This window comes from Rhagoletis pomonella, unplaced genomic scaffold (genome assembly GCF_013731165.1).
Source record: "Rhagoletis pomonella isolate Grant_MI unplaced genomic scaffold, Rhpom_1.0 Rhpom_scaffold_02374, whole genome shotgun sequence".
Classification (NCBI taxonomy): domain Eukaryota; kingdom Metazoa; phylum Arthropoda; class Insecta; order Diptera; family Tephritidae; genus Rhagoletis; species Rhagoletis pomonella.
Window position 1 is genome coordinate 1 of NW_023460928.1, and position 22,778 is coordinate 22,778.

The following is a 22,778-nucleotide window of genomic DNA, read 5'->3' on the forward strand; positions in this document are numbered from 1 at the left end:
AAATCACCCAAATTCATACAAAGTGTAACTACTCATTTTCTCATTTCACTGCAGGCGCGCATCAAGAAGACCGTGATCAACGAAGACAACGAAGAGGATGGCTGCTCTTTGGCACAAAAACAGAAAATCTCCTTCCTCGAAAACAATCTCGACCAGTTGACAAAGGTGCATAAGCAATTGGTGCGTGACAATGCTGATTTGCGCTGTGAACTGCCAAAACTGGAGAAGCGTCTGCGCACCACCATGGAGCGTGTCAAGGCGTTAGAATCGGCGTTGAAGGAGGCGAAAGAAGGTGCGATGCGCGACCGCAAACGTTACCAATACGAAGTGGATCGCATCAAGGAAGCGGTGCGGCAAAAGCATCTCGGACGCCGTGGTCCCCAGGCACAAATCGCCAAGCCCATACGCGCCGGACAGGGCAACATTGCCATTCGCGGTGGCGGCGGCAATGCAATTGGCGGCCAATTGCCGCAGGCAAGTGCTGTTAACTCATAAAGCGATTAATGTATTTGCAAATACTACTACATTTTAAAGTAAAACCATTTGCAATTTTCCAATGAATGATGCAAGCCAGAAATAAAGTGCGAGAGGATAGAAGATGTTTGAGAGGTGGAAGGGAGGGATAAGTTTTTAAGAATTTGCGGCGGAGTAGCATGCGTGCCGTGGCGGATTTGGAAAAGAGAAGGGATTAGAAAAGTTGAAATGCATTGAAGCGAGCCAAATGCTTAGCAACAATTATAGGAATGTAGAAGCATATAAAAATGATTAAACATTTCTATTTAGAGAAAACAAAATAATTATTTATTTTACATGAAAACCATAATAATGAATTGTAATACAAGAAAACTAATGATATAAAATATAATTTTAAACCATACAGAATATGAAGAAAATTTAAATGAAAAAAAAAACCAAAAAAAACTAAAAACAAGCTATATAAAATACAACATACTTGTGAAAAATGAAAAGAATGTGCGAAAGTCACTTTTGGTTGCTACACGAAAAGAAGGTATGTTTTCAATGTTTTCTATGATTTTTTATTTGTTATATTTTGGGCATAGAGAATTTGGTAACCAAGCTTTTGAACTCTGGTTTGGGATGTGGTCATATAGTTCTTACGTTCTGCATTATCTTGTTTTCTTTATTTTTTTTATTTCTGTTTCTTGCTAATGTTTTAATCTTTCTTTGTTTTTGAGGGTTTTTAGCATTAGTCTTACCTTTAATGAGGTATTTCTATTTTTGTTTTTTTTTATCCTTGAGAAAGAATGTCATATTTGGACAGCAAAAGCATAATTTTGCCTGGCGCGAAATTCCATGGATATGTATTTTGCTAATGAATGCAGTGCTGAATGTACTAAGAATTTGTGCCTTTTGAAACCGTGCTCAAATACAGTGAACTTTCAATTTCCAATATTTACTTGTAATTGATTTGAAGTTACTCTTCGGCCATTCATTTACTAATACACATGTAAATACATATGTACTAAGTTACTTCTAAACATATTTTTATCCACTTTTAATAGCAACTAAAAGGGCTGGCGTTGTGTGTTCGTGAAAACTCAGTTCAATTGTAACGATTTTATATTCTAATAAGACTTTAAAAGGTATCTTTGGTTGCATAGCAATATACTTAAATACATACATAGAATATTTTTTTAATTATTCATTCAAAAATTTACGGTTTTTGGAAAGTCTAAACTCTCAGCTGCTGAAAAATTGTTTTTGTAGGCGCAGTTTCTCAGCTTTACATGTAAACTCGAAATACATCCATTCATACATGATTGCCTTGACTTCTAAAAGTAATAAATATATTCATTTTAATAGCAACTAATTACAACTAGCTATTATTGAAACGCTTCTGTAATTCAGTTTCGTGTGAATTCGAGCTAAGTTCGTTTAATTAAAATTGGCATGAGTTGAAACTCACTCGGAAGTGAGTTGCAGAACCTACCTGAATGTCTCATTAATAATGGGTGTCGTTACACTTACACACGTACTTATATTGTAAACTAAGCTTTTTTCATTCAAGCATTCACCATGTTTTTCTTACTGGACAACTATGCTTATTTTATTTTTTTAATACGGTGAATTGCAAATTTAAAGTCTTCAGGTTTTGTACCATTTGTGAAAGAGAAAAAAATTTAAATGCAGTAAGTGGAAATATTGAAACAATATTTTTATTGTGAACCTAATGAACACAATACTGAAAAAATATGAAGTCATTAAAGTTTTTCAAAAGTATGAATCTGCAGAATTTTTTTATATAACCGCTAAATCATAAAAAAGGTATGAAAGTATGTTGAGCAAAACTATCGACATTTTTCACAAAAAAAGGTGTAACTATAAAAGTAAATATAGTAAAAGTAGCGACCGCATTAAATAAAACGGTGCTCACGCTCTGCTTTAAATTCGCAAATTCTGCACTTTATTATATTCGTAAGTTCAGTAAGGGAAATTATAATATTGATCATACATTTAAATGAAAAATAAAATAAAAATAAATAAAAATTTAAAGTAGTTTCAACAAACAAAGTGGATATTTATGCAAATTATACTTATACCAAATTATGCCAGCAGCGTTAAGATGCAATGTGCTTTCAAATAAATTTACTCAGCGCCACGTTGTACTATGCCATTGAATATTTAGTGAAATAAGAAAATTTGCGAACAGGAAAGAGATTGTGTGGCACAGTATTTGGAACACCCGTTGCTGCGTCACTTTAGCTGCGAAGTGTTTTGCACAATGTTTTTTTTGCTATATAATAATTGTAATGATGAAAAAAGTTAAAAATTACTACGAGTTTCTCCAAATGCATTCATTCAAAAAGTTTGACTAAAATAAGTATAAAAATAATTTGCTTATAAACACAATTCATACAAACACACACACACGCATGCGCGGAAATTTAACTCTGCGTCAAGAGGATTCAAAGATTGTAGTACTATGAAAATGAGAAATCATACAATAAAAAACGAAAAAGTCAGTAGTTATATATGTACATATGTATGTATGTACATACGTACATATACAATACATATATGAAAAGATATAAAAAATAATAAAAAAATATATGTACGAAATTTATTCTTGTTTTCATTAGCAGAAGCGAATTTTCAGTGTGTCAATGTAGTATGCAAGGTCAAAACACATTCAATTTTTAAAGCCTTCTAAAGTGGGCACTGTCACGACAATCGTACTACAATGGATTCAACAATAGCCCGACTACATAGTCTATAGGCTCGCTGAAAATCGCCCAAATTTCAAGGCGAAGCTGCTATAGCAGCATTTTTTTTTTTGCTGAAACCATGCAAGGCGTAATTTTAGTTCGATTCAATAATTTTCAATGTTATGCTTTTATGTGGCAAGCACAATAATCATACCGAGTTTGGTACAAATTGATCGAACGGTTACCGAGATTCAGATGTGGTCATGAGTGGGCGGTGCCAGGCCCATTTTCCAAAATTTTATCATAAATGTATTTTTTGCTAAAGAGTTATTGCAAACATTAATTTTTGGTAAACTAGCTACAGTATTTATTGATTTATCGAAGATTTCGTATTTTTCTAAATAACTGTTATACGGGATGTGGACGTGGATATGAACTGATTTTAAAAATTTTCAGTCGTTTGGTATGTTGTACCAAGGTCAACAACTGTGCCAAGTTTGGAAGAAAGTGGTGCATCGGTTACCAAGATAAACACATGTAATCATAAGTAGACCTGGCTACGCCTATTTTCCAAAAATTTATAATATTATTATTTGTCGTTTATAAATCATTTAATAATTAATTTTGAGTTAATAAGAATGAGTAGTTACTAAAATATCGCAGTTTTCGTATTTCTGAAAACTACCGTTATATGGAAAGTAGGCGTGGTTATTGTCCGATTTTGCCTTTTTTCTATACCATCCGTCCGGCGCTAAAAAGGACACATACCAAATTGTGTTAAAATATCTAAATTTTTAATCAAGTTATCGCGTGCACAGACGGACGGACAGGCAGCCACCGCTTAATCGATTTCTTTTTCAATTCTGATCATTTATGTATTAAAAAATATAAACTTCTTTTTGTACCCTTACACTAATAGATTAGCTATTTGTTTAAGTTTTTCCCACAAAATCTTGTATTACCTGATATGAAACTTCTCCTTAAAATTCGCTGGCTCGAAATTGGTTTTACACCCATAGTTTCTTAAGCAAAGTTGCTCAAAATGATCCGTAGAGCATTTTCCGCATATGCGATTTTTCCGTTTTTCTGCTACTTTCATTAGCGGTGAATCTGATGGCTTGTTGCATCTGAAAGGTAAAAGCTTCCAAAATCCTGCGGTCCGAGGGGGTTAGAAGAGAAGGTTGGTTTAAGTGGTTTGTCACCCTGATGACTATCAATTAGCAGGTTTGACATTTTGATTCCACAACACGTGCAAACTACCACCGAGTGTATTTAGCCTCATCCTTCCGAGGGATGGATACTCGCACAGGAAGTGTTCGACGGTCTTCTTTGAGCCCGGGTCATTTCAACTGGGACAGAACCTTTTGAAGGGAAAGGCAATCCTTTCAGAAGAACCCCAACAGGTCAGGTAGTTCTTTGCTCATTGCTGAGAGCTTTGGTGGGTCGTAGGACGCCCAGGACATCATATCTGGCCATGTGGTAGTCAGGGACAGTCGTTCCATCAATGTATCACGAGAAACCAGTAAACAAAGAGAAGTCTTGTGACCGATTGCGTTCCTTTTTCAGTAGTGAGGATACCAATAGGGACAAACACGCTAAACGGCGAGGCATCTGAGTGGTCAAAAGTCTTCAGTTCTCTTTTGAGATCAAAACAGGAAGCCATCTCACTAATGATTAACATCTCGGAAGCTTTTTCAGCCACCAAGAAGAGTTATGAGCTGACGGCTGCCCAATATTGGCATTGGACAAAACTTCGCACTTGTCACACATCCGGACAGAAACGGGATGACAGCGAGACTTAAATGCTCTCAACTTTTTATACTGGATCGCACTTGTGCACAAGCCATTCTAAGAGGCCTACCCATAAAGGGCTGAAAAAAGTGCTTCCTTGCATGCCTTCTAGAAGGGCTTATCCATTTACAATTTACGCGAATGCAAAAATTTATATTATTTAACATTAAATTTATATTAGGGTCTTTCCATCTCAAATCACCCAGGCCGAGGAAAACTGAATTGTAAGTTTGCGATCAGCGATTGTTCCCTGAACAATTTAAGGAGACACGTATTTTTTCTTTTTGCTCAGAAATTCGAATTTTTCGAATAATGAATTTTTTTCTTTTTGAGTACGAACGTTTCTTTTTCCCTCTCTTAATAGCAACTTTTTTTGGATTTTAACGATTTTTTTTTTGTTTTTTTTTAAATTGCAGATAATCATCTACTATCGATCTAGTGAACTAAACATCAGTAATTGTTTATTAATAACTAATTACTGTTTATAAAAAATTGTTTTAATTGATTTTTTTTTAAATGGCCATATTTTTTTCTCAAACTTTTTTGTCTATTAGGGAAGAGTATAAACTATTTTCAGTATGAGTAGCAATATGCTAAAATTCGTCGTTTTCGAGCTATGATGTTTTTTCTGAAAATGCACTTATATGATGCTAGCAGATTTTCGTGCCAGTTGAGGGCACAAAAATTGTTGCCCATTATGATAAAGTTTCCTTGCTGGAAAGTGTTTGAGGTTGCCCGATTAGAGCCACAAGTTTCTCCCAATTGGGCCCTAATTTTGGCGATTTGACCAATCTACCGAAGATTTTCCCAACCAGCGCTCAAAATTTGCTCAAAGTGAACATGCGTACGCAATTAAAGAGTTTTTATCGATAAAATCATACATACACACACAAAAAATCACAATGGTAGCTCTGAGTATTGCGCAATATTTAAGTATAGTATTTCGGGGTGCACTCTACAATAATTTGAGTTATGATTTTTTTTTACACCGAAGCTGAGTAAAATGAGTAAATTACAAATTTACAAATTTTTTAAATTTTGTTTAGAATTTTTTTGAGTATGCAGTTTTGTAGCCCATTAAATTTGAGTATAATACAGTGCAAGTTTGAAGTTTTACTAAACTTCGGTCTAAAAAATTCTTCATAACTCAAATTGTAGAGTGCACCCATCGGCGTAGCCAGAATGAAATTTTGGGGGGGCGGCTCGACCCTATTAAGCTGGCATTTCAGGGTACTATTTTATATATATATATAAGGAAAGTTAGGGGGGGCTCGAGTACCCCCCTCCCCTACCTGGCTACGCCCATGAGTGCACCCCATAACACTGTACACTTAGGCCTCTTTTTTCCGGAAGTATAATCACAATACCAAGAGTGTAATTGAAATTCTTAACATCGATTTTTCGACCGACTCGGAAATTTCCCCTATTAGCCCCCTTTCATCAAAAATTGGACAGCACAATAACAGCACTTAACGCCATAAACACTCAGATAACACGCGGCCTAAACCGAAACCGCCCCTGTGAGGTCAGTCCTAGCAGCGTTGGATCTGTCAAAGGCGTGTGACACCGCCAGTCACTCCACGCTAATAGAGACTTGAGGCTTTCTCTCTCCCACGAGGACTCAAACGGTGGTCGGCGAATTATCTAAGCCGTCCGACATTCGTCAGTCATTTTAGAGACAAAACCAGCAAAGCGAGAATTAAACAGGGGGCTCCACAGGGTGGTGCCCTTTCCTCGCTGCTATTTAATTTTTTACTTTCCTCTCCGAACTTTCTTCGCTTCTTCACTACAAGGAGCCTAAACCCTTTGCTCTACAAAATCCTCGGCAACCCTTTTTACCACCTGGACGAAGGAGGACAGACTACAGCTGGGAATTTACGTCGATGGCGTACAAATTCCGACCGTGGATACTCCGAAAATTCTCGAAGTAACTTTCGATAGTCTGCTCTCCTCGGCGCACACAACCGAATTGACAATAAAGTACAGAGCCGCAAATAGGTCCGGTCGATTCTAAAGCCGGTCAATTCTAAACTACGCAGCGCCGGTGTGGTCGCTTGACGGATGAAGTCCAGATAGCAGCCTCCGGACCCGACAGGCCATAAACGGCATTCACAGGGGGTCAGTACAGACCTACACAACCATCAGACGTGGACGAAACGGAGCTTCGACTGCCTCGGGAGACTCGGACCACAATACCCCACCTTCGCTCTGGCTACTGCAGCAGGTTAAACTCGTGCTGGGAATATTAGATGCAGATGTTCCCAACGAGTGCCACTAAACCCCACTCAATTAACGCATCTGCTTCTATGGACAAACCCCATCGAAGCTGCTCGCTTCCTAGGTCTCCCGTTAGTTGAGCTTGACCACAACGATTGAGGGACTAGCCCATCTGGGCGGGGTTGTGTTAGCCGCTACAACAACAACAACTGAGTTGCTATATTGGCAACGTAATTTTTTTTCCTGTCGCTTAAACTTTAATTAGCAAACTTATTTTTTCAGCAGAACGCCATCGACTGATCGTGCGTTCTTGGCCATTGATGTAAGCAGTGAGTCTACTATGTATCGTGATTCGAAAAGCAAATCATTCGGATTCGAATACTTGACAATGATTTTGTTTGTCCATGTCGCCTTTCGAATCCCAATACAGAACAGATAACAGAACAGGGGGCTATCATAGATTTTTCGTGAAATCTACGAAAATGCGGTCACTGTATCGGAATTGCTAAGAACGTGTGGATTCTGTGACAGACCTGCTTATGTGAGAATTAAGAGCTGAATGTCGCACTTTAAACAGCAAAATGATTTCGTTACTTGTTTTGAAAACGCTGCACGTCCAACGTCTTTTCAATATGTTCGTATCTAAACGTTTACCAACCAGCGGAAACTTTTTTTTTACGTTAGACGACAAATTCTTAACTTGGCATTTATTGGTATTAAACTTACTAACAAAGTGTCGTTTTACAATTTTTCTTGAACAAATTTGTCTTATTTTTTACATCAGCAGGATATAATATTTCGAAAGGCATGTATGTAGTCAATTGTTTTAAATATATTTGCTTCCATTAATAGCTACGCAAAAATGCCATGGCTTCAATACACAGTATGTATAATTAATATTTGCCAGAAGTTATATTAATTGGCTTCTAAAAAGCCCATAGACAATACACTTCAATATACATAAGTAGTTTTAATAATTTCCCAGCAAAATGCTGTTAGACCTAATAAAGGTCAAATAAATTTTTTTTTGTCATTTACTGCAAGACTTCTAAAAAAGCCTTCGACAAAAAGTTACCAAATAGAGCTTAAACAAATTAAACATAAACATAAAAAAATGTGTGGATATCAACACTATAAATAGCCAACCATTTAAACGTAAATAATTAAGGTATTAATGGGAAATTCTGCTTAATTAACACCCAAATTGACAAACACTTGTCATCTCTAAACCCGTTGACTTTACAATACGAAATATTATATACATTGCTTATGTACATACAATTCTTTAATCGTCTTGGAACATAAAAACTACAAATTATTATTTTAAATTTGTCAAGTAGCACAGCGTGTTAATAATGTAATTCTAATTAGATATTGCTTAGAATAGTAATATATAGAAACTACTCGCACCAACTTATCAGTTTACGTACAGTATATTGGACATGAACGTCCGCCATGATTGTGTATGTGGGTGCGGAACGGCGAAGCCAAACACCATTCATACCAGATTTTCTGCTTTGTAACGCAACGCCAAAAATGAATTTCAATAGTTTGCCCTCTCTTTACATCCATAGGATCCTGCAAATTTATTACACATATTTTTTGTAAGAAAATACTCAAAACATACAGGTATATCAAAATATATTACCGCAAAGGGAAAATACATCGGAAACCAAGAGAACATGCCTGGCGTGTGCGTTTGCGGATTAATGCTCAGCTTAATATCCTTATAAAGTACAGTGTCAAAGTACCCTGCTATACCGGTGAGTACACAATCCATTTCTACATCGAAACGCAACGCTTTATAGCGGCTGTTGTCGATTGGCTGTTGGGGATTGGGATGAATAAATTCGAACAAAGGTTGTGGCAAACCAATATTGTAAATATTTTTGAGTAACACAACAAATCCGCTTTCAGCATGTGTATGATACGTGGCCTGTTTCTGGCGACCAAATGTCTCGTGCCGTATCACTTGCCGCACGCCGTTCAGCAGCTTTGAAGACATTATCGGGTTGATATAAGAGGTAGATTTACAGGGAATACTTATTCCATCAGGTTTTAGTAACTTTTGTGCGCAGTCCAAGCACTCTGGTGAAAGTTCGTTATCGCCAAATGAGCCCAATAACTCGGAAACTAGAATGTCGGCAGGTTCAGGTGGTGAGAATTCTCGCATATCCTTGGAGAAAATGTGTACATCTATGGAGCATAAGAGTTGAGGTTTTGATTTAAGATAGACAACAAATGTATACCTTTATTATTCCATAACTTTTTAGCAATTGCATTCAGTGTACGTATAGCATTGGGATTCTTTTCAATAATATATACGCGAACTTTCCGACCAGTATTTTCTCCGGCATTAAGCGCCGAACGTACAAGTGGGCCACGACCAGCCCCCAGTACCATTATTACGGTCTGTGGGAAAAGGAACATGGTAAATCGTCACTATTGATTTCATTAAAAATTTTGTTACCAATGTATTCTTATTTTCCTTTTCGGGAACACGATCCAACAAAGCTTGCTCAATGGCCTCCTGATATAGCTTATATTTTGCAGGATCTTTTTCGAATACCTCATACGTATAACAGTCCAGATTGTCATATAGGGGTTGTAGCGGCTCCTCCAGAACATCTTCAAAACTGCCATACAAAAAATGTATGTAATTATAACAAATGAATACATATGTACATGAATAGCTCAACTTACGCTTGTAGCTCGTGAAAATCACCATGAGTTTCCATGAACCGGAGCATATACTCTGCATAGAGTTTAAGACTGACATCATTTACATCAGAAGAGATTATTATGTTTACGCGTGCACGCGTAAAATACGACAAAATTTCCTGCCAAGTTTTTGGGAGCACTGGGTAGTTTTGGCGATTGCAAATAAACATTGTGGAGGGTATTATAATTGCCTCCACTGGCTCACCTATCCAACGGCGCACCACTTCCAATGATGGCCGATCACTTTCACTCAACTCGAGGGCCAATTTTATTTTTGGATTGAAATCGGCAGCCCACCGGAAGCTGTTCCACCAATGCCAGGTGTCTTGCTGTTCAATGCGTTCCAGTTGTTCCTCGTCAATGTCACGTCGCCAGGTAGATTGTGCCACCTTTGAATTATATAACGGTACTTGTACAAGCAGCAATCCTATACAAATTCATAAATATGAATATGCAACTCTGAAACCGTTAATGTTAGGGAATCCATCTACATATTGTTAGTATAGTATGGAAAGGATGTATTTAAAAACCGCAAAAAATAAATGTATTGCATAAAACGATGTCAGGACTTGTAGTTCGATGAAATGCATCATAATCAATCAAAAAGTGAATTTTGGATTTTTAGTTATGGCTTCTTATATTTCAGCGTCGATGTGAGTTAGGCCCTTTCCACTATCCTAACGAAATGTGTATACATTAGGGTGGTCCATAAAAAATCAAATGAACGATTTTTTTCAGTATCGCCCCCTCAATCGGTAATACCACGATCACAGGGGGGGCCAAAATTTATATGATATGCTCGACTAAAGTAGTATCGATTGTGTATTAGGTGAAAAAAAAAAAACGAATTTAAATTTTCCGAGTCTCCATAGAGGAATCTGAAATTTGCTCTTTGTGCGACACGACTTTACCGTCCCCAATCAGGACCAAAATTTATATGTGATATCTTCGACTATAGTTGCATCGAAGCAGTGGTTGAGGCTTAGAAAATCGGATGTAAAAATATGCTTCCTTCATTTAAGGACCACCCTAATAAACATAGATCAATGCACACTTACCCTTCACAGTACTCGACGCAATGCGTGCCATATTGAGATTCCTCTCAGATTTTAGTTGTAGCATTGTATAACCACCGTATTGTAAATGTTCTGCCCACGAAATGTCCCGTTTCAATACCTCTTCTGCATTGCGACGCATCACCGGATCCTCGGCCTCGCAATCGATGGTATCCGATAACATGCTTATAACTTTTCCATTCCATTGATCTGACGGGAAGATGAGATCAGAGTATGTGAACTCCGTTTGCCGGTCGCACATTGGCGGTTCCTGAAACTCCAAAGGTATTTCAGTAGCATTTATGGGAGCCGCTACAACTGCGTAGCCGTTTTGCTGTGCTTTCTCCATGAGACGCGGCAGGCTCTCATTACCATCTTGTAACAAACAAAGGTATGGCATTGTGATTGTTTTACTTTAAAAAGCCTTTTCAGTAATATATCTTATATTTTTTAAGGTCTCCAGAACAATTTCTTTCACACATGCACCCACGTTTTACCGGCTAGACGCCAATTCATTCAAGAAAAATCGCAGGTAAAAAACAAAAATCAGCACAAAGTAGAAAGAAAAATATGAGTGGGTTTCAAGGCAGGGTTGCAATTGATAGTTAGGCAGTCCCACAGGGTTGCTAAAAATAGTTCTACTTTTCCAAACTAAAGAGCATGTCAGACGTGGCTATATATTTCGTATGCACTATATTTCGAAAGAGCTGTCAAATTGAGAATTTTCAGAAAGCAGTTGCAGGAGCAGACACACCTTGCATGTAAAATGTATTTCCTAATAGGTTTTTTTTTTATTTCCGAATTCGATTTGCGCACTTTGAGTTGCAGTCACATTATGCAATCTTTATTTCTTTTATTTTTATGGCTGTTCACACATCTAAATAAAATTCCTCTTCCTCAATTTGACAGCGAATTGCGTGGAAAAGTAGGAAATATTGCCATGTCTGACACGCTCTTACCCCACGTCTCCACCTTCTACAGATTCTGTTAAAAAAGCTGTGGTAAGACAGAAATGTCAAGTGGAGACCGTAAATTTCCACTGTTAAACCATATCTGTCTCGCCGAATTCCTTACCATCGCTGTCTTAACATCAGCTGTCATTTCGTAGTTTGACAACTCAGTTTTCATTTAACCGCGCCATTTACATTGGGTACAGCCCGATCTGATTGGCTGGATGCCATTCTGAAAGTGATATGTTAAGACAGCAAGTTGCCCACATGAGAAAACGAGACAATGTCCAAACAGATATTTGACAGATGTTAAGACATATTTGGTAGAAAAAGGAGACGGAATTGATTTTTGGCGGAAACGAAAACCGATACCTGCTAGTGCTGCCACTGTCACTTCAATTGAAGTTTTACATTTCACTTTGAAAGTCGTCACTTCGTCACTTCATTTTACTTCGTTTTACTTCACTTGCTACATATTAGATTTATCTTCAAAATGAATAAAAATCTCTTGCAAATAAATGATTTATTTAACCAAAATCCACAATCCCTCGCTAAAATTCTTGTTAAGTTTTAAAGCCCAAAATACAATAACGCAGTGGCAGTGGCAGCGTAGGTTTTTCCAAATCAGCTGTTTTTTAGAAAGTGTGGTGCCAAAGCAGCGACTCACAATATAGAGCTGCGATACTATCGATAGTTGAAAACTGTCGCCACTATCGATAGTTTTTGGCAAAAAAAAAACCCGAATTTTCGTAATTCGCAATTCGTAGCTACGCTACGAAAAACGAAGATTCCACATGCTGCAACCCTTGCGGAAACATGTGCAGCATTGCCAGCTATCAGTTGTTTTTCGAATATAGCTGAATGAAGGAAAACAAACTGGAAAGGAATTAAAAAAACACTCATCATGTGCTTGTTTATTGTAAAATTGGTTCATGTTATATATTTTGAGGAAAATTATGCATTCTGATGTATTTGCAATTATAGTAGCAGAGTAAGCGGGCGCTATAGCAATGGATTCACAAAGGTAAGCGGAGCTGTCGGGCATAGTAACCATGGGCGCATCTATGTCAGCTTCTGGTTGAATTGTTAAACCACGAGCCAGAACTCCTCCTATGCCTGAAGAACTGGTTCCTAATCCAGTTAATGCAATAACAGCTTCTTCCAAGCCATTGAAAACATGCACTTTGTTAGGTCTACCACCTGTTGCGCTTGCCTCTGCCTTCGGCCGCGCTTAGGGATTATAATCCTTACTAAATAGAATTCACCTTTCTGTGTTGCGGGGAAGAGGGGCTTCCACATGTCAAAGGTATACAACATTTCTTGTGCATATCACTCCGGCTACGCCGTCCACAATATTTTTGCGCAGAACCCACGTCGAAATTTGTAAAAAAGTGCATAGTGCAAACCGAGTTTATTAATAAGCTAGTGGTAGGAAATTTGAAACATTTATCTTAAATAAAATAGGAATCCTTTGATTACACGTGTAAGTTATAAAGTTTTTGGATTCGGGCTATGCGTTTGGACACAACAACCGAAAATCATTGTACAAATAACTAAACCGGACCCAAGTTTCTCGATAAGGGGCAACAAAGATTCTTTTTGGCTTGTTTATATGAAGCAGTGGATAAAAATATACGAATATGCGAAAGGCAAATTTATCTGTTTAAATGAACACCACCAATATTTCTTGCAAACACACATCGATTTACATCTTTTATTTCGCCTCCGGCACATAATTGTTTTCGTACAAAAATACGCAAAAAAGCTGACTCGTTCGTTTTTAGGCATGCCATTGTTACGAATTTCGAAAGTTCGAAAATACGATTCGGATTGCAACATACTATTTCTACGATTCGTAGCGATATCCGAATACGAAAGAGTTGCAGAATAAGGGTGTAAAAGAACACCACTAATATTTCCTGCAAACATACATCGATTTACATCTTTCATCTCGCTTCCGACACACAATTGCTTCCGTACAAAATTATACAAATAATCTGTCAATTTCTTACTCGTTAGTTTTTAAGCATGCAATTGTTACGAATTTCGAAAGTTCGAAAGCACATGCCATTTCTACGATTCGTAGCAAAATCCGAATACGAAAAAATTGCAGAATAGGGGGGTTAGTATAGCATTTTCAGTTTAAATGAAACCATTTTCAAATTAAGTGAATCTTTTTCAAATTATATTTAACCTTTTTCAGGTTAAACGAAACCATTTTCAAATTAAATGAAACCTTTTTCAGATAAAGCGAAACCTTTTTCAAATTAAATTACACCTTTTTCAGATTCAATAGAACTTTATTCAAATTAAATTGGACTTTTTTCAATTGAAATGAAACATTCTTAAAAGAAAGTTTCGTTTAATTTGAATAAAAGTTTCATTGAATCTGAAAAAGGTTTCATTTAAATCGAAAATGGTTTCGCTTGACCTGAAAAAGGTTTCACTTAATTTAAAAAAGTTTTCGCTTTGTTTGAAAATGGTTTCGTTTAATTTGAAAAAAGTTTCATTTAAACTGAAAATGATACAAATAATGCATTTTTTAAATTGAGGTGTTAAAGTTTTTTCTTCGTTTTCAAACAGTGAGATCGTGTTTTATCGTCGCCGTTGGCGGCAGCGGCAAAATACGATCCGTTATGGTCATATGCTAAATATTCTCAAGTTTTTAAATCGAAATTGAAAAATACTGTATTAGTTTTGGTTAAAAATTAATAATTAGCTTTATCAGAAGTCTCATTTTCCCCGACCCGGTTCACTTTTCACTCTTGGTTTCCATGGTTTTACTATGGGCGGATGACAAATTTTCGGGTGAATTTTTTTTTATTGTTTGTAAAAATGTTAATTGTACCTTGTCATAAGCAGCAGAATTCGTTGTCGCCGTAGTTGTGTTTTACTGAGCGAAATTTTTGGGCGTTCGTCGGTACATATTGGCCCGTAGTTATAGTCAAAATAAAGTCGACTCTAAAGTTAAAAGTACGTTTTTTGAGAGATATCCCATTGAAAGTTATGTCAAAAAGCTGCTTTTAACTTTAGAGTCGACTTTATTTTGACTATAACTACGGGCCATTGTGTTTCAACGGTAACCCATTTATTTTAGTACGGGAAGATTTCTGTGCCTTTTTTGGCATCCCAGCTCTGAGTACGGGAAAGAACCAAATTTTAGCTTTTTTCTTTACCACGGTCAGCTGTTTTTTATTTACCACAGCAATCCAGCTGATTACTTTGACAGCGCTATCGAAAACATTTTGCGTTTTGCCAATCGGCGTATTTCACTAGATTGTTTGTTTGATAAATTAGCTAGCGAATATTTAAGAAGCCTTATATCAAAAGTGATGAAAGTGGGCGTTCAACGATGGCGTCCAATCGTGATATATTTTCAAAGCATTTGCCAAACGTGAAGTTGGCCACTCGCATCGATGCCGAAGGACGGGAAGTGCAGGTGAGTTATTGAAAATTGGATTTTCTTGAATTACTCATTTCGATTGGATATTCTGAATGCATAGGTGGAGCGGCGTGAAGATGAGGATGCGACAGCGAAAGAACAGGAAACATTCGATTTGTTAGTGGCCGCTGGCTATTATCGGGCGCGTATTAAAGGCTTATCATCCTTCGACAAAGTTGTTGGCGGTATGACATGGTGCATCGAATGCTGTGATTATGATGTCGATGTGGATTTGTTGTTTCACGAAAACCTAACTATTGGGCAAAAAATGTACGTATCAGCGAATAAATTTATAATACCTAAAAACTGTTTCCATTTGAATGCGTTCATAAACAATTGTTATATGCACTACATATAGATACATAGATAATAAAGTGAGATTTGCACCGCGACCTAGTATTCCATTGTGCCCTCCATTCTTTACAATACTTCCTCTACCTTACATATACATATGAATTAATTAATTTCCACTTACAGCGCGCTTGTTGAAAAAATCGTATCTGTGTTGCCTCAAATGAAGTGCCCTTTTCAGATAGAGCCACATCAAATACAAGGACTGGAGTTCCTTAGCATACACCCGGTTATACAATGGCTGGTAAAGAAATCAGTATGTATTAACAAATTATGCATGTATGTTGTTTTAAATCTAAATAACTGAAAAAATTTGTTATAGGTTGAAAATCGGACGGAACGTGCGCAACGACTGAAGAGGTTTGCTATTGGCCAGTTCCACAATCACTACCAATATAAAACAGACAAGGACCATTTGGCAAAAATAAGAAACGCGTCGGCGCATATAAAGCGGATACAAGTAAGATAGTTGTTTCAGCATATTATAAATGTAGGAAGTATTATTTGCATTCCATTCGTTTATTACTAGGAACTGTACAACCCTACGCGGCTATACCAACGAAAAGATACTGGAAACGAAGACGAGAAAACGCGTGTGCGTATGACATTGCTGGAATATGGTAACGCAGCAGCGGCGAGCGCGGTTTGTGAAAGCCATTCCAGAAATCGAGCTGTCGGCGGAGATGAGGTATACAAGTCAATTGCGAACCTATGTATATATACTAAATTGCTTTTTAATATGTCACAAAGCTTACATGATTTCCCATAATTTGCTTATTTAAATTTTGTTTTATTTCGTATATCCAAACAATTGACTGGTCCTGTATAATTTCGTTGGCTTTTGTGTATGCAAATGTTAATATTTTGATTTGCAGTTTGATGTTCAGCAAATGCTTAAATATTTAACAATAGCAAAAGAGGTAAAATATTGGAAATTTCTTTTTTTCATATGCATATAGTCGTTTAAAGTACAAAACCGCGTATCGTCGTTCTGCAAAACCGCATCACATTTTTTGCCAAAAATTGGATTTGCTCACACAAGCTCTTGGCTCAATCCTTATCCATTCGTCCTGAAATATACTATACACTACTATATACCTGGATACTCGGTTTTTCATTTTGTTGATACGTGGTTTTGTACTTTAAACGACGATATGTAAATTTATTTTATTACTGCACAGGATGCCATTTCTTCGCCTACGCACCGTCTCGACACCGACGAACGAAATGCAATGCACAAACACTACACAGAACTTCAACAGGAAATGGAAACGGATGCCAAACAGTTGTCCGAACATAGTCAAATTAAAATGCTCGAAGCTTCGAAAGAAGCATTAGAACGCAAAGTTCAACGTAATCTCAAAGAGAATGAAGAAATAGAAACAGAATTTAAGAAACAACAGCAGCAGTTGCAAAAGTTAGAAGAACAAAAACAGCAGTTGGAAGCAGAAATTGAACAGTACAAAGCCATCCAAGCGAAGGCTGACCCAGAGTGAGTATACCGAAGAAAACTGAATGAAATAATGGGGTTATTCTCTAAGTTTTCTATAACCCCGCGTAAGCATGAAATCCGTACAACGTGCAAGGAATTGCAAGACTTTGAGTATACCCCTTATATGAGTAAGAATTTGTTTCAAATTGCTAATGTTACAGGCTTCTTACAAAAGTGCAAGATATGCTGAAACAGCATGATCAGCTAAAGAAAGAGGAGTCGGAGTTCAAAGAGTTCTGTCGGCAAGATTTGGCTAACTTGCAAAAGGAGATTGAGTAAGTTGAAGAAAAGAAAAGGGTTAGATTTTCCATCAAGCACATTTATAGATTTTTTAATTACTGTAATTTTCATATACTAATTTCATTTTCTTTGAATTTTTACAATATTTCTGTCAATTTCATGCCATTCAGCGAGTTAGAGGCCTTCAACACACAAACGCCAGAGGAACAAGAAGCTGCCGTTTCCAAAGAGAAAGCACAAATACAGGAATTGAAGCTGCAGATAGCGAAAAAGAATCGTGGTATTGTGGCCATACAAAGACGTCTAGATGCCATACCCGATCGCACCGAGTTGACGCAATATCAGAGACGATTCCATGAGTTATACAATGAAAGTATGTTTGTAACTTGTAACTCAATATGCATACATATATCATCGTTTAAAGTACAAAACCGCGTATCGTCATTTTGCAAAACCGCGTAACTGACATTGGCTGCCAAAAATTGGATTTGCTCACACAAGCTCTTGCTCAATCCTTATCCATTCGTCCTGAAATATACTAGGCTGAAATGCGATTTCTTTATAAAAAAGAGAACCATTTTGAAATGAGTGTTTTTACACTCTAGAAAATAATTTCTAAAACTTCACATACGCGGTTTTGCATTTTGTTGATACGCGGTTTTGCACTTTAAACGACGATATGTATGTGAATTGTTTCATTATTCATGCATATTTCTTTCCAGTGAGTGCCAAACATATCGAGACAAAACAATATTACACACTGTTTAATACGCTGAACGACAAAAAGCGTTATCTCGAAAAAGAACTCTCACTACTCAATTCAATATGCGAGGCGTACAATGAAGGCATGACTAGCGCACAGGGCCGTGAAGAGTTTATCAAACAATTTGAGGCGATTGTCGCGGGTGTTAAGCAAACCGAGCAAAAGGTGCGTCAAAAGTACAACGAAGAGTGTGCGAGACGTGATGCATTGAATGCAGAGCTGCAGAGCCTGCTCGAACTGCAGCGCCAATACGCGGCCGCAGTGAAACAGCTGACCAAGGAGTGCCAACGTTGCGAACAATTGCAACAGCATTTAAAGTCAATTCGGCAAAAATAGTATAGTTTTTAGAAAGATTTGCCTAAAGTTAAAAAGTATTTATAATTTAAAATAACAAAGATGCAATTTATTTCTGAGATTTTAATAAGTTAAAAATATTCCCAAAAAGCCCTTACACAAAAGTCAACATTAAGGAAAAACAGTTTTTTGATTGCGATATTTATACACTAAAATAAATAATGCTATAGTAAAATAGTTTGTTTATCAATTCCAATACAAGATTGTATGTAATACATAGAGAAGGTAGAAAAAATGTTGTTTGAATTCCATTTTGCTACAAACTCATCGAAAATTTGCTTATTTAGGAAAAATACTTAATTACTTGTAACTAAAAAATTTAAAAGTAAAGAAATAACACTAAAATTATTTAAAGTATTGCCAATAAAATAATGGATTTTATGAAAGTAAATTAATTGTGAATGTTTTGTTACTTTTAGGATTAACCCATTTGCGCCCAAACTAAAACGGTTGAAATTTTATTATATATAATTTTATATACATATGTTGGTAACGCTATGGATCTTAATGGTCTCTGCGAAGCCACGTAGTGGCTGGCCAGCATACCCAACCTATTTACATACATATGTGATCATAATAACCATTTAAACTAACTTAGGAGGTAAAATTAACGGAAAAGCTAACGTTTAGCTTTTGGGAATGCATGTACTGTATTTAGTACAGCGGACACTTATGAGTTTTAATTTTTAAAACAATATTTTGCAAGGCATATGTTTTTTAAATAAAATTACTAGCTTATACCTGGTTCCGTGCGCAGAAGTGGAAAACTTTTGACTGCCACTCACCTGGGAGTGACCAGAAGCGATTCTTGTGCGTACGGTTCAAATCGCAGCTCACAACGTCCGGATATTTATATCCACGTATCCTCTGGGTAGCAACCAAACACCCGTTTGGGAGCGAGCTAAAGTGAGAAGGCGTAAAACTTTGCGTGCGCTGGGTTTGGGTCCCGCCACGTTAAAACCCCGCCCAATGAAAAGAAACAAACAGCCTCGGATGAGACCCCCTTTTTCTGATGACGACCACGGCAAACGTATAAAGGACTATGATTTAAGGGTATGCACCTGGAATATCCGGACCCTTAATGGGGAAGGTGCCTCTGGCCGGCTGGTTGATGTCCTCGGGAAGACAAAGGCTGACATCACCGCCATCCAAGAAATGCGATGGACGGGGCAAGGTAAAGTAAGCGTGAAGCCTTGCGACGTCTACTACAGTTGCCACGTAAAGGAGCGCAAATTTGGTGTTGGATTCGTGGTAGGAGAGAGACTCCGTCACCCAGTACTTGCGTTCACCCCGGTGGACGAACGTCTAGCCACAATCCGCATCAAAGCTAGATTCTTCAACATCTCGCTCATCTGCGCCCATGCCCCGACGGAAGAGAAGGATGAGGCGTCCAAGGATCTCTTCTATGAGCGCTTGGAACGTACATATGAGCGCTGCCCCCGACACGATGTCAAAATCGTGCTTGGCGATTTTAATGCCAAGGTGGGCAAGGATGGGATCTTTGGCGCCACTGTCGGAAAATTCAGCCTCCACGACGAAACGTCCGATAACGGACTGAGGCTGATCGACTTCGCCGGGGCCCGAAATATGGTAATATGTAGTACAAGGTTCCAGCATAAGAACATCCACCAAGCTACATGGCTGTCTCCAGATCGAAAAACGAGAAACCAAATCGATCATGTTGTGATAGACGGAAGGCATGCTTCAAGCGTTTTGGACGTACGTACACTCGAGGACCAAACATCGACTCGGACCACTATCTTGTTGTAGCCAAGATACGCACCCGCCTCTGTGCAGCAAAAAATGTGCGCCCAACAATGCAAGGAAAGCTTAACGTCGAAAAGCTGCAATCACAACAGACGGCCAATTTATTCGCCACTCGACTCACACACCTGCTCTCTGAGAGCACTCTTCAACAATCCGACGTACGCGAGCAGTGGAACCACATTTCCCGATCATTAAGTACCGCCGCCGAAGAAGTAGTTGGATTTCAGCGAGCCCGAAAGAACAACTGGTACGATGAGGAATGTCAAGAAGCCGCAGAGAAAAAAGATGCCGCCTACAGGGCCACGCTGCGATCGGGCGCAACGCGAGCCATGTGGGACCGTTATAGGGATGATGATGGAGTAGCTGTCCCACCGCCTGACTATGACGAGGTACGTATAGCGATTACGCGGCTGAAAAACAACAAAGCTGCTGGAGCTGACGGCCTGCCAGCCGAGCTATTCAAGTACGGCGGCGAGGAGCTGATGAGGTGCATGCATCAGCTCGTATGCAGAATATGGTCAGATGAACGCATGCCCGACGACTGGAATTTAAGTGTGCTCTGCCCAATCCACAAGAAAGGCGACCCCGCCATACGCGCCAACTACCGCGGAATTACCCTTCTAAGCATAGGTTACAAGGTGTTATCGAGCGTATTGTGCGAAAGACTGAAGCCCACTGTCAACGAGCTGATTGGACCTTATCAGTGTGGCTTTAGGCCTGGAAAATCCACCATAGATCAGGTATTCACAATACGCCAAATCTTGGAAAAGACCCGCGAGAGTAGGATCGACACACACCATCTATTTGTCGATTTCAAAGCCGCTTTCGACAGCACGAAGATAAGTTGCCTTTATGCCGCGATGTCTGAATTTGGTATCCCCGCGAAACTAATACGGCTGTGTAAAATGACGTTGAGCAATACCACCAGCTCCGTCAGAATAGGGAAGGACCTCTCCGAGCCGTTTGATACCAAACGAGGTTTCAGACAAGGGGACTCCCTTTCGTGTGATTTCTTTAGTCTTATGTTGGAGAAGATAATAAGAGCCGCAGAACTGAACCGCTCAGGCACAATACTTTATAAGAGCGTACAATTGCTGGCGTATGCCGACGACATCGATATTATCGGTAAAAACAAGGGCTACGTCTGTTCTGCCTTCTCGGGATTGGATAGAGAAGCAAAGCGAATGGGTCTGGTGGTGAACGAGGACAAAACGAAGTATCTCCTGTCATCACACAAATAGTCAGAGCATACGCGTCTTGGCACCCACGTCACTGTTGACAGTTACAAGTTTGAAAAAGTAGACGACTTCGTTTATTTGGGAACCAGCATTAACACCAATAATAATGTCAGCCTTGAAATCCAACGGAGAATCACTCTTGCCAACAAGTGCTACTTTGGGCTGAGTAGGCAATTGAGAAGTAAAGTCCTCTCTCGTCGTACAAAGATCACACTCTATAAGTCACTCATCATGCCTGTGCTGGTGTATGGCGCGGAAGCATGGACAATGAAATCATCTGATGAGGCGGCTCTTGGAGTTTTCGAGAGAAAGAATCTGCGAAAGATTTACGGACCTTTTCGCGTTGGTGATGGCGAATATCGCAGACGATTTAACGATGAGCTGTATGAGCTTTACAACGATATAGACATAGTGCAGCGAATTAAAATTCAGCGGCTCCGCTGGCTTGGCCATGTCGTTCGGATGGACAGAAACGCTCCTGCTCTGAAAATATTCAACGCGGGCCGCGATGCTGGTAACAGAGGAAGAGGAAGGCCTCCTCTGCGTTGGAAAGACCAGGTGGAGAAGGACTTGGCTTCACTTGGCATTTTCAATTGGCGTCAGTTAGCACAGAAGAGAAATGACTGGCGTGCTGTTTTGGACTCGGCCAAAATCGCTTAGGCGGTTACAGAGCCAATTAAGAAGAAGAAGAGCTTATACCTGCGGGTTTCACCCCACGTTTTAATACAAATATGAAAATTAATTTAAAGATGTTATATTTTATTTCTGTGCCCATTTTTTATATCTGTATTTTTTTTTAAGCAAGTTAAGGTATTTCGGCCGTTTAAAACTATGGAATTATAAAATCTCGTCGGCAAGCTAGACATACGAAAGATATCAATCCCTCTAAGTTTACCTTAAAATGGTTCCAGGGATTACACGTTCGCTCGGCCAACCTTCTGGTGGGTGCCACGGCGGGTTCTTAACATTTCCAATTCAAACTCAGTAACCTGGCTTTGATAAAATACCACTTCTTAGTACTGTAGCTAAATGCCTCCAGAGTAGGGGGGTGGCCAGATATTATAGTGACATAATCAGTACAGTTGGGATCAAAAATCAGTACAACGCCGTAAAAATTAGCTAATTTTTAAGCGTATTTTTTATTATTTTCAATACAACATCCAAATAACAGCGCATTAATTTAACAAAAAATAACTAATAGATTTTTAAATACATATAGTATTATCAATA

General features: G+C 38.4%; 3 protein-coding genes across 4 annotated transcripts; 2 read left to right on the forward strand and 1 right to left on the reverse strand.

Moving 5' to 3' along the window:
• Positions 1-51: 51 nt before the first annotated feature.
• LOC118753344 (kinesin heavy chain-like) lies at positions 52-2,962 on the forward strand (the record flags this gene model as incomplete). The annotated part of the gene is given in 1 exon segment (XM_036488219.1): positions 52-2,962. A coding segment is annotated over 1 exon segment (444 nt), but the record flags the coding sequence as incomplete, so codon positions are not given.
• Positions 2,963-7,867: 4,905 nt separating this feature from the next.
• Positions 7,868-11,500, reverse strand: LOC118753343 (protein arginine N-methyltransferase 5-like). The gene is made up of 6 exons (XM_036488218.1): positions 10,955-11,500; positions 9,879-10,323; positions 9,646-9,811; positions 9,425-9,587; positions 8,824-9,371; positions 7,868-8,753 (listed from the first exon to the last, which is right to left on the reverse strand). The coding sequence occupies exons 1-6, from the start codon at positions 11,349-11,351 to the stop codon at positions 8,598-8,600; spliced, it is 1,875 nt and encodes a 624-aa protein (XP_036344111.1). The 5' UTR covers positions 11,352-11,500; the 3' UTR covers positions 7,868-8,597.
• Positions 11,501-15,103: 3,603 nt separating this feature from the next.
• On the forward strand, positions 15,104-18,941 carry LOC118753345 (coiled-coil domain-containing protein 93-like). 2 transcript variants are annotated; one of them, XM_036488220.1, is made up of 10 exons: positions 15,104-15,340; positions 15,405-15,613; positions 15,821-15,950; positions 16,017-16,154; positions 16,224-16,382; positions 16,570-16,614; positions 16,876-17,186; positions 17,348-17,461; positions 17,597-17,799; positions 18,149-18,938. In XM_036488220.1, the coding sequence occupies exons 1-10, from the start codon at positions 15,254-15,256 to the stop codon at positions 18,523-18,525; spliced, it is 1,773 nt and encodes a 590-aa protein (XP_036344113.1). In that variant the 5' UTR covers positions 15,104-15,253; the 3' UTR covers positions 18,526-18,938. The 2 variants fall into 2 exon arrangements, with proteins under 2 accessions (XP_036344113.1, XP_036344114.1); XM_036488221.1 differs by lacking the exon at positions 16,570-16,614 and having other exon boundaries at positions 18,149-18,941.
• The last annotated feature ends 3,837 nt before the right edge of the window (positions 18,942-22,778 follow it).